General features: G+C 43.4%; 5 protein-coding genes across 5 annotated transcripts; 3 read left to right on the top strand and 2 right to left on the bottom strand.

Moving 5' to 3' along the window:
- The first annotated feature begins 16,095 nt into the window (after positions 1 to 16,095).
- LOC131281391 (hypertrehalosaemic prohormone) lies at positions 16,096 to 16,520 on the top strand. Its single transcript, XM_058310719.1, has 3 exons — positions 16,096 to 16,164; positions 16,243 to 16,377; positions 16,482 to 16,520. The coding sequence occupies exons 1-3, from the start codon at positions 16,096 to 16,098 to the stop codon at positions 16,518 to 16,520; spliced, it is 243 nt and encodes an 80-aa protein (XP_058166702.1).
- Positions 16,521 to 18,723: 2,203 nt separating this feature from the next.
- On the top strand, positions 18,724 to 20,498 carry LOC131293355 (venom protease-like). Its single transcript, XM_058321435.1, has 4 exons — positions 18,724 to 18,844; positions 18,933 to 19,157; positions 19,231 to 19,498; positions 19,910 to 20,498. Exons 1-4 carry the CDS (start codon positions 18,724 to 18,726, stop codon positions 20,496 to 20,498), a joined length of 1,203 nt encoding a protein of 400 aa, XP_058177418.1.
- A 33-nt stretch (positions 20,499 to 20,531) lies between these two features.
- LOC131281444 (crossover junction endonuclease MUS81) lies at positions 20,532 to 21,993 on the bottom strand. The gene is made up of 2 exons (XM_058310776.1): positions 20,992 to 21,993; positions 20,532 to 20,909 (listed from the first exon to the last, which is right to left on the bottom strand). The coding sequence occupies exons 1-2, from the start codon at positions 21,991 to 21,993 to the stop codon at positions 20,532 to 20,534; spliced, it is 1,380 nt and encodes a 459-aa protein (XP_058166759.1).
- Positions 21,994 to 22,403: 410 nt separating this feature from the next.
- LOC131282168 (proteasome subunit beta type-2) lies at positions 22,404 to 23,438 on the top strand. Its single transcript, XM_058311573.1, has 2 exons — positions 22,404 to 22,589; positions 22,679 to 23,438. The coding sequence occupies exons 1-2, from the start codon at positions 22,499 to 22,501 to the stop codon at positions 23,203 to 23,205; spliced, it is 618 nt and encodes a 205-aa protein (XP_058167556.1). The 5' UTR covers positions 22,404 to 22,498; the 3' UTR covers positions 23,206 to 23,438.
- On the bottom strand, positions 23,339 to 25,937 carry LOC131282167 (minor histocompatibility antigen H13). Its single transcript, XM_058311572.1, has 2 exons — positions 24,505 to 25,937; positions 23,339 to 24,432 (listed from the first exon to the last, which is right to left on the bottom strand). Exons 1-2 carry the CDS (start codon positions 25,599 to 25,601, stop codon positions 24,324 to 24,326), a joined length of 1,206 nt encoding a protein of 401 aa, XP_058167555.1. The 5' UTR covers positions 25,602 to 25,937; the 3' UTR covers positions 23,339 to 24,323.
- Between the last annotated feature and the right edge of the window lie 79 nt (positions 25,938 to 26,016).

Consider the following 26,016-nt stretch of genomic DNA (forward strand, 5'->3'; position numbering starts at 1 on the left):
ACATGCACTTTATAAGAAGCTGCGCATATGGTGTGAGTGTGTGTTTGAACGTTAGAATGTGTACTCAACTTAGTCAACAGCCTGCAGAAAAGAAAAGCGTATTTATTATCCATACATACGAAAACGAACAGTTTAGTGTTCTAAGCTTTAGGTTCTAGGTGAACGCAATAATAGTATCGACCGCTGGAGCATATAATATGTAACTGTAAAATGTAACGAGCATTATAGCCGGTAAGAATTCGTGACGCTCCGAACGTGAGACTACCTATATTAACACAGCTTTTGTGCGTGAGTTTGTATAAAAAATGGTACCGTGTGAAAGAACTCTACCGTTCAGCAATAATTAATGTGAGTGTGATGAAAGTGTTGCCTCAAATAAATGATTTTCCCATATCTGCTTGTTTCTGTTTCCATATAATGTTGATATGTTTTAATACTGTGGCCATATTCTTAATGAGTATTTATTCTTTTTCTGTTTCAAATTATGCAAACTTTCAGTTTGAGGGGAACAGAAATTCTATGCAGAACGCATAGCTAATTGGCGATTGAATATATAAATTTACCTAATTCCAAGGGCAAATTTTTACATTCAAAAATAAAATATTCTCTCGAGAACTAAAAAACTTTAAAACTTTGTAAAATCATATAAAAACAGTGTACAGGAAGATTGTGCCGCTGTAAATAACGCTTCATCGACGAACTTTTGTCGATGAACTTTGGAAAAGTTTCAAGGGTTTAGCCGAGACACATCCGGTAGGTAAAGCTTTTTGTGGCTTAAACATTCGAAGCGTTTCTATTCTATTTCTATTATTACAGCTTACAAAAAGGATTCTTCAAAGGACATGAAAGAGCTGTATCCTGGAAAAGGATCATATTTAATTAAATTTTACTGATAGTTATGTTAAAAGAAAGCGTCAAATCATGCCAAATTTTATAAAAAGATAGAATATTCTACATTGTTTTCCCATTTTGTAACGGCCGCAAAAATTTCCTGTTGCTAATAAACAATGCATTCAAACAAGTTTATTAATGTACTTTGTGTTCTTACTCTTGGTGAGCGATGCTGGTACCCACATTCCAAACCTGCTACCAGTCTGCCTGTTGAACGTTGAAGTTGAATGTGGTCAGTTTCCATACCGACAGGCCGGAAGAAATCACAATCGTGCAAAATTTTAATTCATAAATCTCCGAACTCATGTGTGCCATTCGATTCGTCCTAGCGTTGTGAATAATAACGGACGATGGTTGTGAGCTTGCCAAAAACGAAACGAAGCCCAACGCAAGAAACCGGGGGGCGTTTGCATTGTCTGGCAAACTGGGTCCCCACCCACATCCCATCATGGAATGTGACAAATAATGAGAGCAAAATTTATGTGAGTGTGTAAACTTGCAAGCTACTCACAAAAAAAGAGGGAACCACACTGTTGCTGGGAGTTAAATGAAAACCGCACTGAAGGAAGAATGCGATAAATTAATTTTTATTAATTGAAACGACAAAGTCTCAAAGTTGCGGAGGCAGTCGACTTGCCGTTTGGAAAACCACCGAAATCAGATACCGTCAGCTCACACAAGCTGGACGCTTGAATTCCGAAGCGAACAGCCGATGCAATGTAGATATTTATCAGTCGGGTTGTTGTTAAATTGTTGCTACATTTATTCCTGCTTTCTGTTACACACGAATTTAATGCACATTTTTATTCATCCCATCAAGAAAAACAGCCACCGATACCTAAACCGTTTTGTGTCCAACAACTTTAATGGTGCAAAATGGAGTCTGCGTTTTGTCCATTCTCACAAAAAGCATGAAGCAGCAGTGGAGTTCTCCATCCGACGGAAGTCCGTCCGGCCTTTGGCAACGGCAACCGAACAACAATGTTCGCTGGCGGGAACGAGGCTTCGAGCAACGAGCAACTTCAGGCCCAAAGGTGTAAGCCACGGTTTTTAAGCTGCCGAATCGCCAGCATGTGTGAGATGAAGTGTGCTCCAGGGGAAACGTGTACGATAAATTATTAAAAGATCATTTCGAGCGACATACACATAGAAATATCGTCTCGCAACAACAAACGAGCGGTTTTCAAAAACCAAGTACGCAATCCGCAGTGAAAACCGTCGCCGAGCTCGAATGTTCGCTATGCGAATGTCGAGATTTGAAGTTCACGATACCAGGCACACGGACACAGACACAAACTCCCCCTAGATGGACAATAAATGTTGACAAACATCCACCGCTTCGGTCCTTGCGGCCCCCGGACCGCGAAAGGATGTGACAGCTAATGTTTGACGTGGGAAAAGTTATGCCGCTCGTTCGCTTTGGGAAATTCAAACGACTCCGACGACTCCGAGTTGATTTGACGCCGTTCGGGAAACTTTTCACTTTCCCAACCCCATCCCCCACCCGTTCAGCAGGGTTGTACAAAAGTTGCTCTCACCACCCTAAAAACCCGGGTGCATGCGTCCTTTCGATGCTCGGAATGATGCAAATGCGATGCACATGCACTTTCCTCTTCTACTCAGTCCCCGGCTTTTCCCGCGCCACCCGAACGGTGAAAGTTAGTTGAATTGAGTTGTTTTGTTGCAAAATAAGCGTTCTGAAACGACACCAAAGTTCAAGTGCACTCGATTGCGTTCGGTTTCAACTCGGACGGCGGGCAAAGAAAATGCCGAAGGAAACCGACTGGGTGGCTAATGAAAAGTTAAATCGGTTTGTGGTTGCCATCTTTCAACGCACACTCAGTTCACTTTCATCGGCACTTTTTGCGAGCGATGCCAATGGCGAAGGATGCTGATTTTCATTTCGGTTCATGGTTTTTCTGCTTGATCGGTGTCCTCCGACATTGAAAGAAATTCATGGCAGCCGTTTGATCAGCTTTTAATAACCACAGCTGGTTGAGTTTCTAATTGTTTAGATATTTACTCATCATAGGAGCTTAGACATTTTTTCGACAAATCATGTTTGACAGAATAACTCCTTTCTAAAAACCTCGCACGCCTGACTTGTTTCTGCTATGGTCTAGAAATTTTGTGGCAAAGTGGTGATTAGTTTGAATGTAGTTCTCTTGTTGCCAAATTTTTTATTTCACCGACGCCATAAAAGTTGGTCCCTAATGTAACACAATTGTTTCAAGATTGTATTTTTTTTTTATTTACAGAGAAGCGTCCCTGTGAGCATAAAAAAGAAATATTTTTATTCAGTTATATCTACATCGAACATACGATTCATACAACTTTCAACCGTATCTGTTTAAATTTGTGAATAATATGACATGGAAACATTACGAGAACTGTAAACCTTCTTCGTTCAAAAAACCATACTCAAAACGTCAATGTATTTCGACTCTAACGTGACCTTCCCAATTTCTCAACATAACGAATTAGAGAAAGTGTAAAAGGGTCATGGAACGTTATTATTCCACATATAAAAACAAGAAGAAAGAATGAAATAGTTTATCAAAAAATTAAAGGTATTTGTTAGCGCTGCCAGAAAAGAATAGAAACATATTATCAAACTTGGAAAAACGACATGGAATCGGTTAGGTGAAAATGTAATTTGGTGAAATATAGATAGAAATTCGAAACCAATGAAAGCATCTACTAAAAACGACTATTTAGTTATTTTCCGAGATAACAGTATTGTTTGCCTATTGTTTTGAGCCGACGTTGAGATTATTCACTAACAAAACATACATACTTATGAGTATTTTTTCTGTTTTGGAGTCTCGGGTTTAAAATGTACCGCATTTGAAAATAAAAAAAGAACACCACCTACTAAGTCTATATATACAAACAGGGTTATCTAAACATATCGTCTCACAAATTAATGAACTAAGTAGTTTTCATCAATTTCAAATATTAATTCTTCCCCGTGTGTTACAAGCAAAAGAACAAACAACGTTCGGTGCAACGCTGCTTATTATTATTGCCAATCTACCAACAAGTCCAGGTCCCGTTGCTATTGGCAGCCCGGTTTGTAAACTGTTGCATCGTAGCCTACTCCTTCGTGGTCCACCGATTGCCGATTGCCCTTCCGTTTCTTCCATTTGGTTGCATTCTGTCATATTTAATATTCCATCCAGCACGTCGTCAGCCAATTCTCTCGCTCAATGTTGACCCGGCGCGCAACATAATGGCGGTAACCGGGGCGGACGGAAGCGGTGTGGCGTGTGGTTGAAAGTTGTTCAATTAAATTCATACCGGAATGGTATTAATAAATTATTCTCCCCCGTTCAGCAAATCAATTTCCATCCCACCCTCGACCCTGCCGCCGCATTCAAATAGAACAAAAGTTCCCCTGCATCCTGGCGGTTAGAAAATTGAATAAACACGCCGAGCGTCGGGGCCGATCGGGTGGAATTCGTGCAACTTCGCACTCCAGAGGGCATGTTAGTCCGGTGCGATCAAATATTACATCGCCGGAAAAAGGCGACACGATGCGAACAGCGGGAGCGCGTGGATGGAAACGAAACAAGAGGGAAACTTTCGAAACAAGCTAATCAAAAATACTTTCCATTGCATTGGGCAGCGCAACACAAATGTTGAAATATTTCATCAAATGACGTACCAATAAGCGCAATCAAACAAGGAATGGCTTTTAATTAATTTTTGTAACGTTTGTTAATTAAAATGGGGGTGCTAATAAATGAAATCGTTTAATTTGAAAAGGCCCTTTTTTCATTTTCCAAACTTGCAATCGCACATGTTGCACAAAACCATACACTAGTTCCAAATGGGCCGGGTTAAAACACAGACAAACTATTGTCCTCTCGCCAAAGCACAGCAGGCACGTCCCCGGGAATGGTCACGTGCAGACGCGTGGTACATCAAACACTCTTGAATTCGGCCCCATTACACCCATCCACAATCGAATCCGGCGACTGACCGGAGGTTCGGTGCACAAACATGGTTCCTGGTTCAATGGGCACTTCGAAGGACTTCTCACAGAGCGGCAAACATTACACTGTCCGCAAAAGCACAGGCCAACAGGCGACGCGCGTAGCTGACAACAATGTGGAATTTATCTCGGCTTGCATCCAAAGGGAATTCGCCGCAGTTCGCAACGTCCGGCACACTTCCGGCTTTCCGCACAAATCCTGCGGGAAATAGTTGCTAAATCAAGCACTGCGACTGCACTACCGTGGTGTGGCTCTGAACCCGTAAACTGGTACGCGTTTTCCACCTGACCGTTCCCTGCCCGGTTCATCCTCTCCATCGGTGCGATGTAAAGCGTAAATATTTGCATTGGATAAACGAATGAAATACCTTCCAACGGGGGATGCACCGAAGGTTAAGACCAGCTCGCCCATTTGTTCCCTGATTTCCTGACTGACCATCCTAGGATCAAATAATAGGACTGGGACCGGGACGACCGAGGAAAGCATTGTTTGGACAGACTACTCCACTCAGCGAAGAGAGGTAACTATCTACAAATCCTTTAGGACTTATAGACTCCCGCATACGATTCTCGTTGTATTATTAAATGGTGAATAAATACATTTGTACTACGAGTTGTACGATCCGCCTCCCTCCCACCAGGAACCGCCTCTGGCTAACGATTTATTCCCCATTCGCTTGGTAAATAAGAAAACAGTTTCTTCCGTACACAACGTTCAATTCTTTCTTGCAACTTGATGAAAGAAATGCCCCGGAGCCATAGGTTATAACAAGTCCGGCGAGACTAAACTCCCTTCCATGAGCCTATTACATATGCTAGGTGGTGGGTTCCGACTAGGTGTGTTTTGTTTGCAGTCTCAAGTGCATCCTGGAGTGTATTAAGTTACTTTTTAATTGGCAATGGAACTCCTATTGTGATGCAAAATTCTTTTCACAAGAAAATTAGTAAAATAAGTTACGTTCGACACATTTTCCACATTCAGCAGAAAGTCAGTAATACTACAAATGGCTGCTTACGGTTGAACCATTTGGCTAGAACATGTGAAGACATGGGTTGAAGAACGCAATCGGAATGAAAGTAACTGGCAAGATAAAACAAACCAGCAAACCACACCGTAAACAATTTATTTTTCCGTTGGCATTTTATGTGGAAGGAATGTTTGCACCATTTATCATCGGGTTGTATAACTATGGTGATGATTTTGCGTGAAGGATATTTAACCGGGAAGCGTAGCAAAACAGATAAAACAAAACCACCTTTGTGGATTATGCAAAGCTAAATGTTCACCGTTCTGTTTACTTGGTGCACTAACTGTATACAATTGATATGAAAGAAACTGCTTGAAAATTTAAATAAAAATAAACGGTGTGACCTAAAAACCGCTGTTGCATTAAAGTCTTTGCGTGACGATCAACTTTTTTTTTTTTTTTTATGTGGCACGACATCCCCTAGTGGGACAAGGCCTCTCTCCGAAGAGAGTTTGTGTGACCGAAAGACGGTATATTATAGATCGGTGGTTAGCCGTTCGTAATACCGGGGGGTGCCAGACTCGAGATTCGATCCCACACCTGTGGTGTGGTGTTTCCTCGCGCTACCGCTGCGCCATGGGCACCCCCAACTTTAGATTAGACGATTGACGATCAACTTTAGATTAGAACAAAAAAAAACGCAATGAGAATAAAAACACGCAATAACCGCTCTACTATGCGAAATATTTTCAGTAAAAGAAATAGTCGGACAACAAAAGAAAAACAATAAAAAGCAGAACTAAACAAAACTGAAAGTTTAACCTTGTCTCATGACAAACTATTTTCAAAAAGATGAACACTTGAAAGAAAACAAATAAAACAAGAAAAGAAAAGTGTAGATTTGGATGCTTCTCTCCGTTAAAACATTCCGAAACAAGTAACACAATGAACAGAGAAAAAAACTTAAGTCAACCAAAAAAAATACGTAAGAAATTAGCCAAACACGCAAATTGAACTAAAGAGAAAAAAATTCATGGCTTTATGTGCTCCTGAAATTCGAATAATTTTAAAAGATGTTTGACTAGAATTATGCAGTCCCCTTGTCTTTGACTGGAAAAAGTGTTTGTTCAGCGTAATTAAATTATCATCCAGTGGAAAACAACACCTTCAACTTGGTTTCTCAAACGCCTGAAATATAACTAAATGATAAATCTTTCCAGCTGATAGCTCCAGCAAAAGAACTAACTGCAGAAACTTACAAGTTCTAGTGTAGAAGATTAAGTTGCTTGTTTTTTCGAATCAACATTCACTTGTCCTTTTGCTAGCAATCGTTGTCCGTCCTTTAATGTCTCAAGCCTTGTAGTTCATTTTCTCCCAGCTCACCGGGAAACGTTGCTCACCGTATTTTACTTGCGCCGGGCCGCAAAGGTAAAGTAACGGGGAAAATAAGAAATCACGACTTCCATTTCCGAGCCATTGCACATTTGCACCCGAGATGGGGACACAGTTGTGTGCAGTCCATCGGAACAGTCCACTGTTTTCCCAGCAGCCTAGGTAGCTCGGGCAAGATTGCTTCGCTCGATTAGCATTTCTGTAGGCAAAAGGAGGGGAGTTAGGAAAAGTAGCTCAAAAAAACTTACTCCCTACAATACGCATACCCCACCAGCGGGGGACAGGCAATCGAATGGAGAGGAAAATCGTTTTAAAGTGCGCATCCCGCGTCCTTTCAAACAGCCTCGACCGGAATGGTTGCAGGTCAGTTCGGAAAGACAAGCAGCTCAGCTCGCTCGATGGACTGGCAACTCATTTCCATTCTTAATGCAACTACTTAGTGGAACACAAAGCTAGATGCCGCTTGGGCGAAGAGTAAGGAAGTCTGCCTTGGGGTCGTCCGCTTGGGGGAGGTGTTTTACTCACTGCAGCTTTTCTCTGCCCTACCCTGTGTAAGTGTGTGTGTGTGTGTGTGTGAGTGAAAGATAGAGAGTTTATCTTTAAGTTAATTTACCTGAACAATGCAGCACCGGTAACAAGATTCCGCAACAAAAGAGACAAAACAAAAATCCGAACGATACAAAAAAAAGGAATACTGTAGAACAGAGCACAAATTTCTCTACTTTTGTCTGGCGCTTGAAACCTCTCCGGTGGTACGATGGACTATCTCCAACCCTCCTCAGGGTACCGGCTGAGTGGCCAGTGTTAGCTTAAATGATTAAAATCCATCAAAATGAGATGGGAAATTTAACTTAAGTGCAAACACACCCTTCACTGGGTTTTTGTTTCGGAAGGAGATGAACTTTGTTTTGCCCTTTTTGTTCCCTGCATTCAACAACGACCTTTACTTGGAAACATATAAAAAAACATGAACGATGTTTTCTTAAAATAGTGATGGTTTTGACTTTTTACTTCATTTTATAGGTTATCAACTAACCAAAATATCTTTTTCGTATGATTTTTTACCGTTATTAAAGCAATCATATAGCAAACATTAGGTTAAAAGTTTAATGTTAAAAAAAACTGTCCCTAAAATTTGTACAAAGACTACACATTTTTTGTAAATGAGAGAACCTTTTTGAATGTAAAAACTCGATGTAACCGATCTTTTTCTATCAAGACTGTTATCAAGTGCCAAACAATATAATCTCGAAAAGGATATGAAAAGTTAAAGAAACACATTTTTGAGATTCATTTCCTACTTTAAATTTCGTTTCCAAATACCTTTGATGAGTATAAATCGTTTTGTTTACGAAAAAGTAAAGAGAAGAAAACCATGTCCTTTGTGAAGAACATGAAATAGTGTTTGTTTCACAAAAGATAACGACAACAGAATATTCAACATTTTCAAGATTAAATCGTAAACCGAACGTTGAACGGAACGCTTAACCCGATGCAAACCAAGTTCGAACGGAATAATTAAAGCGCTTTGCCCGAGATCTCCGGTTCATCAACGGAAAAAGGGACAACCAGTGCAAACAAAGCCACTTGGCTCACCACTTGGGATGTCCACATGCCGGACATTAATTTGACACCCGAGAATCGTTTGTTTGTTTGTCTGTCTGTTGGACTTCCCGGAATGAACATCAACCCCACGTCAACACTAATCGATGACCTACACTAACGACACGACACCTTCCCTACGACGGCCGAATCCCGTAACTTTGGAGCAAATTGAATAGAAGAGGGTCACATAAAATATGCACCAACCCCGCTGGCTGTTCGGTCCAATTTTCACGTGAGAAGGAAAGTGTGACTTTCCACGAAAATTCTTTCCGAGCCGGGGAAGCACGAAGATTGTGGTTGTTTCTCGAGTGCTAGGTAAACTACGCTCGTTGGTTGGAAAGGTTGAGGTAAATCAACCGATTTTGTCCTTTCTCGGAACCTCCCAAGTTCATTAACACCGGTTGTGTTGAAGCGAACTCTGTCAACGGAGATCCATCCCAGCACGTGGTCCTTGCAGTTCATGTTCTGCGAACTGTTGCGCTCTTAAAGTTTTGCCATTAACTGTCGACCAGGGCCAACTACAAAGTAGTGAAAAGCCATTACCTAAATTGTCCGAAGAAACGAACGACCAGCTGATGATGCTTAGGTAAAATGAATCGTTAGTCACTTAGTTACTGATAACCTCCAAAATAATTGCCGATAGGAAAAAACCCCTTGGATTTACTCCAATATATAAATAATTTGGCGATGAAAACACACTGCTAATCTCCCGATTGCAAAACACGTCCATTTGCAATAAATGCCCCATAAAGGCGGATAATGGACATCCGAGCAAATGTCAATCGTATTAAACAGCTACTAAAATCCCACCCGGTCTATTACAATTCGCCTGCTTCTGGTATCGTCGGATCGGTGGTGTTCGGTCGGTGCCAGTTCTGCTCCATCTGCGCGACAATTCTAATCCGATTCCGGGGTGGTTAATTCGATTTTATCGCTCGTACGGTGCGCCACCTCCAGCCAGACCGCCCCACAGTTAAATCATTTCCAAACGAGCCTCCAGTATGGAGCATCTCGAGAATCAGCAGCTAATTGCCGCGATGTAATACCCGGTCTGGTTCCGGTGGGGGAGGGGGAAGGTCATGCGTTTCCCGGCAAGCAATTTCAAACGCCCGGCTCGTGCCGGGGAATGTTCGTAGCAAAAGTAATTGGATTAAATGTAGCATGTTTATAATTCGAACCTGACGCTTGGAATGGGTTCCAGTTCACTGCATACACGCGAAAGTGTGATTGATGAGGCCGAAGAGATAGATGGGTGTTGAAATGGATTATTTTGGATAGTTTTGTGGGGAAAAGTTTAGTGACATTTGATTTATCCGTTGCTTATTTGTTCGGTTTAGGCGCCGAAAAGGTCATCAAATTAAAAATGTTATTGTCTAATCAACCAAATTTCCGTGCATTTATGTATGTCACCTGTAAACCACTAATGATAACCTATCAATATTCATATTTTATTTGTTTTTTATTAATGAAAAACGAATTATTCCTTGTTTGCTTACTGTTAGTAATTTCCTTTTCAAACATTTAGTCTAAGCAATGAATATGATGTTAGAAGGAATGCATATTTCTTTCAGTGAGAAATCTTAACAGTTTAATCAAAAGTCATCCCTGCAAATGTTTCCTTCAATCTCCTTAATTATTAGTAGGTACACTAGAAAGGACATTTTGAAAAGTTTGAAGAGCATTTCAACGATTATTATCAAGATCGATTATTTATTTATAAGTCAACTGCTCTTCTCGCATGGAAGAGACAGGATGTTTTAAAGCTGGTGTCGAGTTGTTTTACCTCTTATCAAGTCAAGTTTTACTTTTTATCCTTAAATCCCCATCGTATGATGAAACGGGGAAGTTCAATTAGTAGTTTCAAAGAAAAAACAATTCAAAAAAAAAAATAAGACCAACCAATATAATCTTCTTTAATAAAATAAATCACAACTATTTCAAGTAAATCTGTGCTCGTAGGGTGAAATGAGGGGTTTCAGCTGCAGCAAAAAATAGAACTAAATAAAACCGAGTCCAATCAATTTAATACGCTCAATCGTCTCCAAAAGTGTGGTGGAAGATAGATGCCAAACGTTTAAATTACTCTGACCTTTATGGAGCAAATATTTGGGTATGTTGGTATGGGTATTTGACTAGCTCATATAACCCACGATTAGGCTCGGCCCAGCAAAGGTAAATTCGTCCCGTTTTTCCTCCATCGAAACGGTCAGCAATCACTGACTTTTCCGATCCTCATCATTGTCCAACCCTTTCCTCCCCCCTTCGTTGCACTAAATGAAAGCACCATATTGGAGCACGGTCGGTGTGGAAAAGAGTCCATTCCGAGCGCCCCACGCCTACACGAAACCCTAATAACTGCAATGAAAACGCTCTCACCGATCGCACGCATCGTACGGAAATACATACATCAAAGCAACCTACCCACGTGAGGGTAATGATGATGGCGATGATGGCGATGATGCATCGCCAGTGTTGTTAGGCAAACCCACCTTTTGTTGACCCGACCGAGCCGGCAACCGGTGGAATATGAACGAAAGCCAACACACCGTCGGCGTAAGCACGGATCATTTCGAAACCGTGAATTATGCGGACGTCCGTTCCGTCTCATTTCCGGCCGGGATTTCCACTTGCCGGGGCCGGGGGAAATTCGATCGAATCCATCAAAAAGCCCCCGTCATTGCGTTCCCGCACGCGCTCGAAACCCCAAAACGATTCCAATTCGAATCCGACGAACTACTGCCAATCAAAATTGCATCAAATCCCGGTGCGGAAGAACTTTTCAATCGTAACAAACTTTATCCCCACGGCGCGTGGCTGCAGAACCCTTTCGTATCCCAAGAAATGGCTTAGCCGCGCGGGCGCGCGTGTGTGTGTGTGGGTTGAACATAAATATCAATTTTCACCCGACACGAACGTGTGAAGGCAGCCAGCTAGGGATAGGATCCACTCCACCTGAAGCCAAATGGATTGCCATTTTCAAACAGAGAAAACCCCGGATCATCATCATCATCATCATCGTCGGCGGCGGCGGCATCAGCGTGGTTCGTGAAGGTCTCGAGGGACTTCCTTCCGTGCGTCAGCTGACCGACCGTGCGAACCGGACTGACCGGTCAATCTCCCGATCGATTGGTACGCCGGTTTGGTCCGAATTGGTGAAATTAAATCGATTATTTCAATCAAAGTCTTTGGCGCTTGATTCCGATGGGGAAAATCACAGATTGGCTGACTTTTTCAAACTAGACAAAACTTCTACAGTAAAACTATTAATCGAGGAAATAATACATAAATAAAGGGTTTTTCTAGAGCGCATTTTCAAAGTGGAATAAAAATTCGTTCTTTTTTAAACATTTCATCTCAATTCAAAACTATGCTAAAGTGTTGTATAAAATCGGTAAAGTTATGAGAACTAAAAAAGGATCCAGAAAATGTATTCTATGTAAATCAACATTGTTTAACATATAAATTTGTGTAAGCCATTCAATATCTCTCTGGATTTAAGAGATTAAAGCATCTTACATCGCAGTTCAAAGTTCTTCGTCATTGTAATGATGATTCTCTTAATTTTTCATAAATTGAACTGTATTAGACCATGATAAAATTCACCTCAAACAAAACATGAGTTTATCAGCATCTCATTAATCCCCTTCACCTTTAAACGAACCTCGAATTCCTTTTCCCGCCGTAAAACACCGGGCGTCTCCATCACGGGCTCACAAATATTTTCCCCTAACATCATCCATGTTTACCGGAGATTTCTCCGGTGAACCACAATTAATGGTAGTACGGTTGATCACATAATAAAAAATCGATCCCGCATTTGCCTCACTAAACGCCATCATAAAACATTTATTATGCCAATTAAACTGCAAGTGCAAATAATTGACCAAAACATTTAAATGTACGTACGATTTACGCGTCATGGCGCGTCAGGCCCGCAAATAAATAAACGATGACTTGCAGACCAATTTCCGGCCCCTAAGGTAAACCCCGCACCCTACCCCATCCCCACCACAACTCGTCCCAGCGTGATGTTGAGTAGGTGAGTGCTTCAGTCAGCTTGTGATAGATTTAAATTCGCTGCACAAAGCTGACCCGATTAATTAGTCGGATTTTCGTCGCCGTTGAACGCTCGGGACCATTCAAATGTCCGTCCGGTCACATCCCCATTAGGTGATAAGCCGGGCAATAATTCCTGACCCCGGTTGGGGGAAGGGGCCGGGACGCGATTGGGCGAATGGTTTCGATTCACCAACTCCATTACCAACTCTTGCACTTACGCCCCATGGCTCATTGTGCCTTGTGAGTGCTCCAAAAGGGAGTCCACCGTTACAAACGCCAAACCGAATCGAATGCCCAAAACCGGGATCCCCGAGAACGTTTGCCGAACATTTGCGGCTTTGCAGGAATATCACGTAACCTGTTAAAAAACGCTTTGTCCGTCGGAAAACCGTCGCCACCGTGCTTGCTGCCTCTCGGAAGCTCGCAAGAGGAAGAACCGGAGGATATTTATGAGGCAATTCGAAGTACATCATCATCCCATTAGCATCAATTTTACGACCCGAAGGCCGAAAGCAGTTTCACCAGTTGTGGGCCGCTGAATGCCAGCACAACAGTGAGCTGTGATGTGTTGTGCCGTCGAGTGGGTCTTGACCGAGTGGCAAGAAGACGCTGCGGCTGGAAATGAGTCGATGATGATGGTATTGTAGTCTGTTTTCCGGCCGCACACTCGGGTGGAATCATCTGAACAGAAACATATCCGGTTGGGAGGTCTGATAAAATGCAACATTCTTAGCATTCCCCTCTTGAGAATGTCCCGTTTTCGTTCGATTTGAGAATACGTTTGAATTTAAATGTTACGCCCATATGGAAGCGAGCTTCAATTTCTTTTGAACTGAACGTCTCTTTGTATCGGAAATTTAATAAAACTTAAAACGCAATCAAAAGAAGCCAATACTAAAGCAATAAAACCCCAAAACATAGTCAACAGCATCCACTAACAGCTTTGAGAGGAGAAAACTAATATCAACCGAAGAGCCGCTTTTACATTGCCTTAAAAAAATGGGAAAAGTATTACATCTCTAAAGTTACTCTCAATCAAAAAAGTTAAACCACATACACAAAAAGAAAAAGAGTCAAAATGGGAAATCGTGTGAAATATCTGTGACTTTCCCGATGGCGATATTTTCCATACCCATCGACACTAAATATGCAACTTTCTAACGAAATCAGACAGCTGCCGATTGGGGATGCTTTGGATGAAAAATTCATGCCTTTCTCCAAGGAAGACGCGTTGGGTGAAAGTGTCGTTCCTTTATGGTCCTTTTTCCCCACTCTTGTTCATCAACGAGCCACATTCCGGCACATTCAAGAGAAAGTTTGATTACCCCACACCCTGAAGCGCCCGACCACAAAAGTCAAGCCGACGGTGCCGGGAAGAAGAACGAAAATATGTCGTCACCTCCCTGTCCTCGGCTGCCTCAGGACGGTCCGCGCCCATACGGGTCCGGTATGGGTAAGAAATCGCCTGCATTCCCCCCGCACCTCTTGTTGCGGTTTCGTGTTTCATCGACGACAATAACAACAACAGCTCGATAAGACTTTCCACCACGCACTTCCCACGGGGAACGCATCTTGGATGCCTTTTCCGCGGACCATTGCCTCCGCGCATACCAATTCGGTACATTGCGAAGGGGAGGGAGGGGGATGGAAAGTGTTTTCACTTTAAACCGTGAAGTGGAAGGAAACGAGCGTGCTTTCATCAGCGGGCCCCTCACACCCATCAAGGGTTGATTCCAACCACGGGCCACAGGTGCTTGGGGAACACGGTGGAAGAAGAACGAACCGGGCGGGTGGTGTGCGAGCGACAAGTGTGCGCCAGTTGTTTTGCTGCTCCATTATGTTTGTTCGATATCAGCTGATACGGAATCGCATGAACGTGAACGTGGTGAACACACCCGAAGGACCTAACACGGCGCACGAACTGTGCGGCATCCTCGCAAGAGGAAAAAAACATCGAACATCCGAGTTTCCATTCATTCTACCTTCGGATGAATACGGTGCGATTGTGTTGGTAAGGAATCTTCCTTTGTATGCGTGCTACCCCTTAAATGAACCTTTCCTGAGGGGTAGATTTCCATTCTGCCCTGCGCATGCGTTGGCCAATATTCAAAATAAAAATCATCGACAGTGCCAATTTAAATTTGAATTGCTCAAAAACATCGCCCGAATGCAGAAACCGAAAAGGATATTTTACACAGGATAATTGACTCTTTTCTCTAGATAGATTTCTATTGGCTGAACAAAAACCGTCAGAAATTATATCTTATACCTTTTATTGTTTTCTATTTTTACCAACCATTCCACGCTTTAATGTATTTTATTGCATTTTTTTTGTGCCTTGCGTATTGTGTCGGCACCAACTTGAAACGACAAAACAACGAATAACTACTAATGCCTACAACCATTTAAAAAAAACTCCTGTGATATATTTTTTGCTGTGAGTAATTACACTTTTTGTTTAGTTTTGGAGCATATTTTTCAATAATATTGAGTTTAATTCCACTTATTTTGAAACTCGAGAAACAAGCCGTACTTCCATGTCTGCCACGTCTTCACTGCAACAGGAAACAAATAAACCTCTTTCGTTTTTCCAACCTCAATTTACTGCAGGATGCCCGCAAGATCGGTTTTATGAGTGAGGCCAACTAATTAAAGGCACTATCAGAACGGTACAATAGTTAGAAGGCTTCCAGAGGAGCATCTCCTTTCTTTTAACTCTCCTTGCGGCAGGCTCGTGGATAGTGTGTAAGGCGGCATTTATGATGGCTAAAACTTGCAATTAAAAAAAACAGTTACGTCTGTAACGTGAGCATTATTGGCTAAACATATTGTAAATGCTAGATATAGTCTTGTTTTCTTTTACAAATTGTAATAAACCAAATTCTGACTACAACATTTTAACTAACTGGTAAAATTAAAACAAAGTGATTGATGACGGCATGACCTTCAATTGTTCGTCGAAAAATATCCGTAATTAGTCTCGCTCTGGTACGAACAGGACTGCTCGTTGAAACCATACAACATCACCTTCAAGCATCACAGCACTATAAAAAGTACCACGCGGAAGCTGGCACAAATCAGAAGCACTCTTACATCCGACCTCAAAAGGCAAGCGTCAATCCGTAACGCATTATATACCGTTCGTCCAAGGAGAAAGACCGGCCCACCGAAACCACCGACGTAATGGATACCGTCAAACTGTTCAGCATGCTGTTGATCTGTGCCGCTTTGATGTTCGTCTGTGATGCACAGGTAAGCAGCAGAAGCGTTTCCAGCAATGGCACGCCGATACCGGGGACGTCTAACTTTTTCTTCCTCCTTCAACTTTAGCTAACTTTCACGCCCGCCTGGGGGAAGCGGTCGCCGGGTGCGCTGGGTATGAGCCCGCTGGCGGGCACGTCGTACGGGCAGGACGCCTGTAAAACGCCGGTCGATTCCCTTCTCGTCATCTACCGGATGATACAAGTAAGTTTCAATTATGCTCACCTACTTTACACTGGGCATAACTGCTAAGCCCGAACCGCGTAAACACAATGGGAATCTTTTCCTTACATTTCTTCCGCACGCAGGCTGAAGCTCAGAAGATTGTCGACTGCAGTCAGAAGTAGAACCCCATCGAAACCATTGCACAGGATGAACGGAATAGCGCAACGCCCTTCAGTGATAAGTTTCTTCAACATCCTTTATCATCGCCCGCACTCGCACACTATCTCGGCCATTCCATTTCCATTCGGTACGGCAGGCAGTTTGGGAAGAATGAAAGTGAAAACACCAACCATTCGCTTTCCCTAAGGTTGGCAGGTTACAGATTTTCCTCGTTTTTTCATCCAACTTAACACCGGCGTCCTCGATCGTAGTGTTGTTTCCGTGCGACGACAACAGTTTGATGTTCAGGTTCGTTCTCGGATACAATTTGTAAATAATCCACGCGGCTATCATCGACGGAAGAATATTTAATGTGAAACAATAAACAAAATGGCATAAGTGAATAATGTGGGGGTGTTCTTCTCGTTTAACGAAAGAAAAGTAATAGAAGATCAAGAGTATCATATTTCAAGGAAAACCGATACTGTTCTAGGAAAGTCCGATACTTAGAAATGAGCTCTTTTGCATCGTTACTGTGGTCAGAGAGCCATGAATCAAGCAGCAGAGCGACCCTCGGAAGCGGAGGCAAACTTAACGTACACGAGAACGCTTCCGTCCAGTGCCTACAAACACTTCCAACCGGGTCAGTTCTGCCCTGACTCTAACGGCTCACATTTATCATCATTCCACGCAGAAGTTTGATGGTCTCGGATTGAAAACTATATGAATCACACTGAGAGGTCTTGCGATTGTACAATTGTTCGATAACGAGCAATCGTGATCATGCCCCTCAGTCAAATGCAGTTTTTCGTCACAGACCCAAAAGAAGCATTAATGAGCATGCTAATATAGCTGAATTTGGTTTTTGATCTTACCATTACAGTTAACGACAAATGTGAGCAACGGGAAATTCTATTTAAAGAAAAGAAGAAATGAAGAGAAACAAATGTAATTTATCAGCTTACAGAAAAGTACAAAAACTACAAAATTCTTTGGAATACTTCTAAAGGGGTTGATTAGGAAAGTGTCTTAAAACATGTTATACTTTTTTTCGAGAAACCGTCTCACTTTGGATAAGTGAAGACGGTGCCATTTTCTTGTCCTACATATTTCCTACATGTACTGTAGCGATATCTGCTTCGTTTTAAATTAGTCTTTATTTCAGACTAGACGACTTGTGATAGCAGCAAAATTCGTTGCATAGTTATGAAAATACGATTCTTTCTAAACCTTCAACCATCGGGAAATAAAAATACGTTTTCAAACTCGATCTGCTACATCGGTTATATTATGACTTATGTAAACTTAACATTGATTATATTTTGTTTATCATTTATCTTTTGAAAAGTAAACTTTTCTTCTTTATTTACCATTCAGATTTGAAAAGCAAACAAATTCATCATGATGTAAAACATCAACTGTGCTACAGTGTGTGTAGCGTATTCAAAGAATGTTTGCAAAACATGTTTCCGAGGATTCAAATTCGTAATTTCTAACAATATATGAAGTCAAACTCCACGCTGGTATCTTGAAGTTTTCCTTTTTCATCCTGATCATTTCAATCATAATCATTCTACCATCATTGGTAGAATTAAACTCAATTTCTCGGCTATATGCAAATTTCCGAATGAATAGTGCTACATAAAGGACAATAATTTTTCAAATGTAAGCATCTTGTTCCAATTTAGAACCAGTAAATTATCAAGCTATTCGCAATGAGGCGCGTTGCAAAAAAATAATCTAGTGAGGACCCTATATAAATCACTCACAAAAAATGGATGATGATGAAATAAATTAACCCAAACTAGTTTTTCGGGGAGTTACCACAGGCCATCGAAGGCGACGCCAAGCACAAAGACCCATAATTTGCGCGACCGGTGCATTTGTGGTAAAACCAGTTCCCGACTCATTCTTGAACGAAGAACACACAACAAACTCGCCCGGGAAGGCACAGTTTGGTGGGGAAGATTCGTTTCAAATCCACCTAACGCCTTACGGCTGGCGGAGGTAACGGAAGAGGTTCGCATTTGAAGGCATCGATCGGTGCACATCGCGCGGCAAACATTTCGCGCTTCACCACCTTTCCGTGAGAACCGTAAATTAAAAGCTTTCAGCAATACAGACCGGACGCGGTTCGCGGGTTGATTGCTTTGTGTTCTAGTGCAGTCCCGGGGGCCGCTGTCGATTTCGTTTGCTCATTCGTGCCGCAGATCTGGAGCAGTAAAGATGAGCTCACGCATCGGAGCGCGCCCGTGGAGGGGCACGAGTGCGTCAGCATCGCCCCTCACGGTGGCTCTACTGCTGTTGGTCGTAGTGTTTGCAAGCGTTGTGCACGCCGATTTAGAAGGTTTGTGTTTATTCTGCGTGTCGAGGGAAAACTATCGATAGTGAAGTTGAGTGACTCGTTCCTAATATCTCCATCTACTCTCTACCAGTGGGGGATGCGTGCGTGGTACAACGAACGTCCGAACCGGGCATCTGCCGTCCCGTGTCCGAATGCCAACAGGTGATCGACGATATCCGCAACCGACGGGGAAATCCCACCAAATGTGGTTTTGTCGAGCGGGTGCAGATCGTGTGCTGTCCGAGTGATCAAGCTAAAACAACGGCCGCCTCCACCACGCAGTCACCGGTGAACGAACATCAGCGCATCAGGGATAGTGCGTCGGACTGACAGACTGACTAGACAAAGAACCAACCAGTTCTCATGTGGATTCTACTTTTCTTCTGTAGAATGCGCCGAATATGGGCAAGCGGTATTTTCCAAGGAGTACGTTAACTCGCTCACTGCCGATGAACCGAAGTTGCAGACCCTGGATAAGTGTGGCCACACGGCAGTGGAACTGATCGTCGACGGGGAGCTAGCGAAGGCTCGTGAATTTCCCCACATGGCTCTGATTGGGTTTGGAGCGGCACCCGAACTGATGTACCTTTGTGGAGGATCGCTCGTTTCCGATCGGTTCGTGCTTACGGCGGGACATTGTTTAGCCTCCATTTTGTAGTAAGTATGAAGGATTGTTTTAAATGGTTTGTGACTGTTGGAAACTTTGATAATATACGAAAAAGAAGGCTAAGGTGATTCAGTAGACAAAGAATACGTTGATTTTAAATTTAAGTAAACCCAATCGTTCTGCACCCAAACACAAATGCTCACCCAACATTGTTTATTGACAGGCACGAGATCAAGCATATCAATACAAATTGATATTGTTCGTCCAATTGGTACTGCCGAAAAAGCAATAAAACTACGACGAATGCATAAGAAGCAAATTGATTTGACCTTGAAGCATGGGATCGAATCAATGTAGAACAATTTTATTTTTCGGGGAGCCAAACTTCTTTTTCAGTTTCCAAAAACCTAATTAAATTCTCAAAATTAGTAATTCATAATCTCATGTATGTTTGCTTCTAGTGGCCCAGCTACCGTCGTTCGTTTGGGAGAACTATCACTAAGCTCCACCACGGATGAAGCATTTCCGGAGGATTTCGACGTAACCGAGCGAATCGCTCACCCGGAATACAAACAGACCGCGCACTACAACGATATCGCTTTGCTGAAGCTGAACCGTAAGGTTATATTCTCGCCCTACATCCGTCCGATATGTCTACCGGTGCAAGCCACTATACCGCAAAAGCGTGCCATCGCGAGCGGTTGGGGTGCGATCGGGTTCGGGCTGGAGCAGAGCAGTGCCCTCCTCAAGGTGACGCTCGAACGTTTCCCCTTCGATGAATGCAAGGTAGCGTTCGAGCCGAGCCGAAAGCTTCGCACGGGCCTTAACAGTACCACCCAAATGTGTGCCGGTTCCCGTAACTCAAGCAAGGACACCTGTCAGGGTGACTCGGGTGGTCCGCTGCAGGTTTACAACGACGCCAACGTGTACTGCACGTACACCATCATCGGTGTGACGTCTTTCGGTCAGAACTGTGGCCTGGCCGGTGTGCCGGCGGTGTACACCACCGTGTATCCGTACATTTCGTGGATTGAGAATTTAATATTTTAAAAAAGAATGCCAACCAATGACTTACCTCAGATTTCACGAGATGTACCGATCGTTCATCATCAAGTGGTAGACTACTTTGCTCAGCTTCTCACCGACGGTTCGATTCGTGGGACCGAACGGGAGATCTAACATCCGCTGCCGTTCCGTCTCGCTGGGACAACGCTCATAAGCCCGGAACAAACTCTGGGGTGTAGGATACTTCCCGACGATTGCATTTACTTTTTCGATCGTGAGCAACTTGATCTGCAGCAGTTGCTTCATAAACACTTCCCGGACGGTGCAGTCTCGTGTCTTCGACGACTGTTTGTAGAAATGATCGAACGAAAGCAGGGGAACGGCGTGACTCGAAAGAGGGAATGCTGTTGGTACCTCGGACGTGGGGCGGTTTGTGACATCCACGAATGTTTTGTTCTGCAAAGAGTGCGAAAACAACTTAATGTAATAATGCTACCTATGATCAAATTAAAAATCCTACTTTATTAAATGTGCTTACCTTCAAAGAGTTATTGATAAATTTCGACATTACCGACAGATACATCACGGTGTGGTGATGGTTTTCCGTATATTTTACGGTAAAGTCTTGCACGTATGTATTGAGAGCCGCCTGCGTGAGCGTGCTTTCCGGTACCCCGACTTGCCGGTTGTTTCCCAGGTGCTCGATCAAGTATATCACATTCGCCAGACCGCATTGTTTGAGACGAAACTTTTGCTCGTGAAATCGCCCATCCTTGATGCTGCTCGCCAAATCGTCCATTCGCTTTCGCTCGATCACGTATGGCAGCAGGAAGTCGCGTCCGGTGTCATCCCGAACGATCCAAACAAAATCTCCAACACTCAGACGACGCACCTCGTGCTCGACGCTATTTTGAGCCAACTCTTTAAGCGTTCTGTCGAGGCTACTCTTCGATTTGCCGATCGTTTCAGCCGTATCGACCAGAAGAATTGCTTTTGGATTCCGTATAGCAATCGAATCACTGCCTCCGTCTACTGCTTCAGGGACATAATTGAATACTGAATCGTCCGGCATGGCATCTTCAACGGGTTCAGACGTTTCCGAATCTACCTCAATAGCTGCGCTCTGCAAACCTTTCGTAAGCTCCCGATAGTGATCACTTTCTTCGTCGTTAAGAATCTTTTCGATGGCTACATTATGATTGGAAGGTACCGTACCTCCGCTGGCAAGGTAGCTTTTCAAGCGCTTTTCCAAATGTTCACAAATTGTTTTTCCAAAGTCTACCAACGCGATACAATCCCGACCCGATGCCAGCGGAAGTGGGTAGCGCCGTAGCGATGTTAGGGCTTTCTGGAGAGCCATCTTTCCCATCGAGTTCTTCTCTTCCGCTTTGGCGATCATTTCTTCCAGCCACTTCTCGAACAAGGGATTGGGACGCTTGAGCCGTGCACTGATTGTACGATACTTTCGTGCGTCGTCGGTCGAAAACGACTCAATGTTCACATTTTTAACTATTTTTATGTTGTACTTAACCGGCGGCATCATGCGAGAATAGCTAAAGGTTTTTTAAAAACGCGATCTGCAACAAACTACGCGGATTTAACCGAATGTTTACCACGATTTCGCCGGTTGGGATTTGAAGGATTAGTTCAAGGTTCATTAGGTAAGCAAGAGGTCTATGCATAACTATATCCTGACCCGCCATGTCTATGACAGTAGCATCTGAAATTGTTTACTGAAAATGACCACTACAAAGGTAGTGAAAGATCTTGTTATTCCAAGAAAAATTAAATCAAATATTGATATGGCTGTTAAATAAGCTGATGGTTTTCTTTTATATGCGCCGGTGTAAAAATTATTTCATGACTTGCTAAACCTCTCTTCTATATAGACCGTATGCTCGTGACATATCGAAAGCATGAAACGTCAAACATACCCGACCGTAATTTCTTGTTTGTCATTCTCCGGTGTAGGTTCGATCGGTGCAGCGCTTCGTATTGTTGTAATTAAACCGTGAACAAGTAAATAGTTCTCAAATTCTGTTAAAATGGAAACTCTCATGGGTATTCGTGGTCCCGACTTTGTGATGCTAGCCGCCGACTGCACGCACGCACATTCGATCATGGTTCTAAAGGACGGTAAGCATTCGCCAACAAAACAAAACAGTTCCGCTGGTCATCGTTACACTCTAACCTTAAACGCGTACGCCTTCGTGCATCGATTCCAGATGAGGACAAGATCCTGAAGGTCTCGGACAACCTGATGCTGGCCACTATGGGTGAACCGGGCGATCGGGTTCAGTTTACCGAGTACATTAGCAAAAACATTCTGCTGTACAAAATGCGCAACGGGTACGAGTTGGGCCCGAAAGCGGCGGCCCATTTCACTCGCCGAAATCTGGCCGACTACCTTCGTTCGCGTACACCGTATCATGTTAACATGCTCGTCGGTGGATACGATGAAGTGGATGGTCCACAGCTGCACTACATCGATTACTTGGCCAATTCACTACCGGTGAAACACGGCGCCCATGGATACGGTGGAATGTTCGTGAATAGTATCTTCGATCGGTACCATCACGACAAAATCACGCAGAAGGAAGCGTACGAAATTTTCCGCAAGGGTGTTACGGAAATTCACAAACGTTTAATTCTGAATCTTCCCAACTTCAAAGTGGCAGTAATAGATAAGGATGGCGTGAAGTATCTCGATGATATTACGCCCGATTCCCTGAAGAAACCGTCTGCAGCATAAGGGAGCATTTTAGATTGTGCTGGAAATAATTTGCTAAGGGGGGAAGGATCATTTTTTTCGCGTATTTGAAATAAAATCATTCACTATGATATATCTTACTCCAGTTGAATTGTCGGCCGAAAATATAAATTTGGGTAAAGAAAACAAACAAATTGAAGTGTGAACATTTGATCACCACGCATGATCGTTGATTTATTCATAAAGCATCCTTCGGAGATTAAAATACTTTATGTGCATCGCTCATCCATAGCTTAATTGGTTGCATTTTAGGGGTTAATACTTTCCGAAATGGATGACCATCTGGATAAGCATTAATGTTTGTTTCTTTTACATCCTACTTCTCAGTGGATGCTGCTGCTGTCGAATGGTTTTCCTACTGTCGCATTTTATCAAAATTTACCTACACTTTAAACCCTACTTCTTTCCTTACTGTGCGTCAGAACGCAAAACACACTTACAGCGGAAACATGCGTTATTCAAACACTCTCACTCGAGTGTTTCTCAGTCAAATAATAACGTTTTTCAGTCGGAAGAAAAAACCCACTATCAGCTCAGATCGAACGCTTGACTGTTTTTCAGTGAAAACTGTCTTGATTGCTAGAATTCTCCAACCTTATGCTTAAGCGGTACGCCACGTTCGCGTAAGTAAATTGTATTTGTGCTGATGGAATACGTTTAGATTGCACTGATTATCGATAACTTTTACAAACAAAAAGAAACTTATTTGCAAAAGGCAGTTGAAAGACGCAAAAGCGATGAACGTGAAACAAAAATCCCAAAACTAACTAACAATTAGGCAACCCAAAAATATTCTAATAAAGTTAACATGCGGAGCTTCCTGTAACTGCCGAATTTTAGGAAGAAGATAGATTGGGTAGATCAGTATATTATTTATGCTACAATCCTGGATCGTTATTTTACACTCTGATTGTTTGCCAGAGAAATGGCCCGTTACTTAATATTTGCACTTATTGGGACACAATCGTTTCGATCAGTTTCGTTTGTAACATGCTGTATGCTGACGAGCCGGAAGATCGGACCTTAGAATGTCCGTTGGTTGGTTGCGGGAGGGAGGGAAACAATTGGCTGAGGGAGAGTCAGTGGGGTTGAGATCGCATTCATTTTGCCTTTTTAGCCTCCTTCTTTTTCGTTTCCTTTTTCACCTGCGGTGCGGACTTTTCCGCATTTTTCGTTTCCTTCACTTTCTCCTCTGGGTGGTCCTCGTACCTGAAACCGCAAAGTAATGGATTATGTAAAATGTCGGGTTAAAACAAATCAATCTACATAAGGAATACTTACGCCAACAAAGTTTTAATGTCTCCCTTAAGTAGTGCGAGCAGAAGTGGCGTTCCCAGACAAGCCGGAACCAAATACAACAGAGCTGGCTGTGCATGCTTAAACACGTGCATCACGAAAATCGTGGCCAGCAGCCCCACAAAGTAGGCTGTGAACGTTGCGTAGAAGTAGGTGTTACTCTTCCGTTTCAGGCTGTTGTCGAAGCGCAGCAGAAGCGCAATGAAAATGCCCGGAATTACAATGTCTCCGAGACCGAGCACGGCAAAGTTGGACGCGGAAAGACCGTTCGTGATAAGGTCCTGCGGGAACACGAGTTTGATGGGCGCCTCGAACGATTTTGCCACCGTCACCATCACGTTCGTACCGAAAACCCAGAAGATATCGTACACGAACAGACCGCACAGAAGAATACATCCTGTGGCGATGTTGTTGAGGTGCAGCAATTCAACGCCGTTTACGGCGAACGCTAGCCCGAGCAGGTTGTTGGCAATCCAGTGCTTCTGAAGCAGGTACCACACGCTAATGACCAACGCCACAATGAAGCACACGACGTCGTGCGTCGTGAAGCGGTAGTCGATTAGGTACTTCTTCTCCTTGCTCTTCTTATCGCCACCCTCCGGTGGACCCTGGACGAACGAGAGGTGGTAGGGAATCTTCGGAATCGAGGCCGGAATCAGCGAGCTAATAACCGGACTCAGCAGATGCGACAGGGCCATCACGCCGAGGAAGAAGAAGTATCCCGTGAGCAGGAAGTTAATGTTATCCTTCGAGAATATCTTGAAGAACATGTACAACCCGAAAAGCGCGCACGAGGCCATGATGGGGAACATCATAGCATCCTTGGACGACATCGTGTCGGGCTTTTCGCCCGTTTTCGCGAAGGCCGTCGACTGTTCCTTGTGGTGCTTGACGGAGCGCATGGACCCGAAGAAGATTGGGAGCATGGCCATCACCACCAGCGTCCCATATGCTAGGGCCATTCCCTCCGGGGTCGACGGGGTCTTGGTGGTGCCATTGGTCGCCGCTCCTCCCTCCAGGTCGCCAGCAACGGTTAAGTTTTCCTGTATCTGAGCGATAACTTCTTCCACTACTTCCGCCATGGTTTGTCTGCCTTCAAAGTGATGTTTGTCGTGCAATGTCTTTTACTTGACCGGATAGTTTGGGTCTGATTTTTCACCTCACTCGTCGGTTTCTATCGCAACGGCCGATTAGACGGCACAGCGATCTTGGAGAAGTTGGAGCAGAATGGAAGAGAACACACGCAAGCTTACACCGGCAGCAAACAATATGTAACACAAAACGATACCGAGGATATCGAAACGAAAGATAAATTCCTACGGCTCTACGTAGCCTCCAGCGCCAAAAGTGTCCCGTGCGCGGTTCTACTTGAGTGGTGCAGAGCAGAAAAGGCCACCTCACTCGCCACTCTACGCGAACAGATTTTGTTTTCACACAAACTGACTGCGTGTCAAATACCAAGGAATTTAGTGCAGGTGCGTTGTTTAGTTTTGCTTA

Source organism: Anopheles ziemanni, chromosome 2, assembly GCF_943734765.1.
Source record: "Anopheles ziemanni chromosome 2, idAnoZiCoDA_A2_x.2, whole genome shotgun sequence".
NCBI classification, from domain to species: Eukaryota; Metazoa; Arthropoda; class Insecta; order Diptera; family Culicidae; genus Anopheles; species Anopheles ziemanni.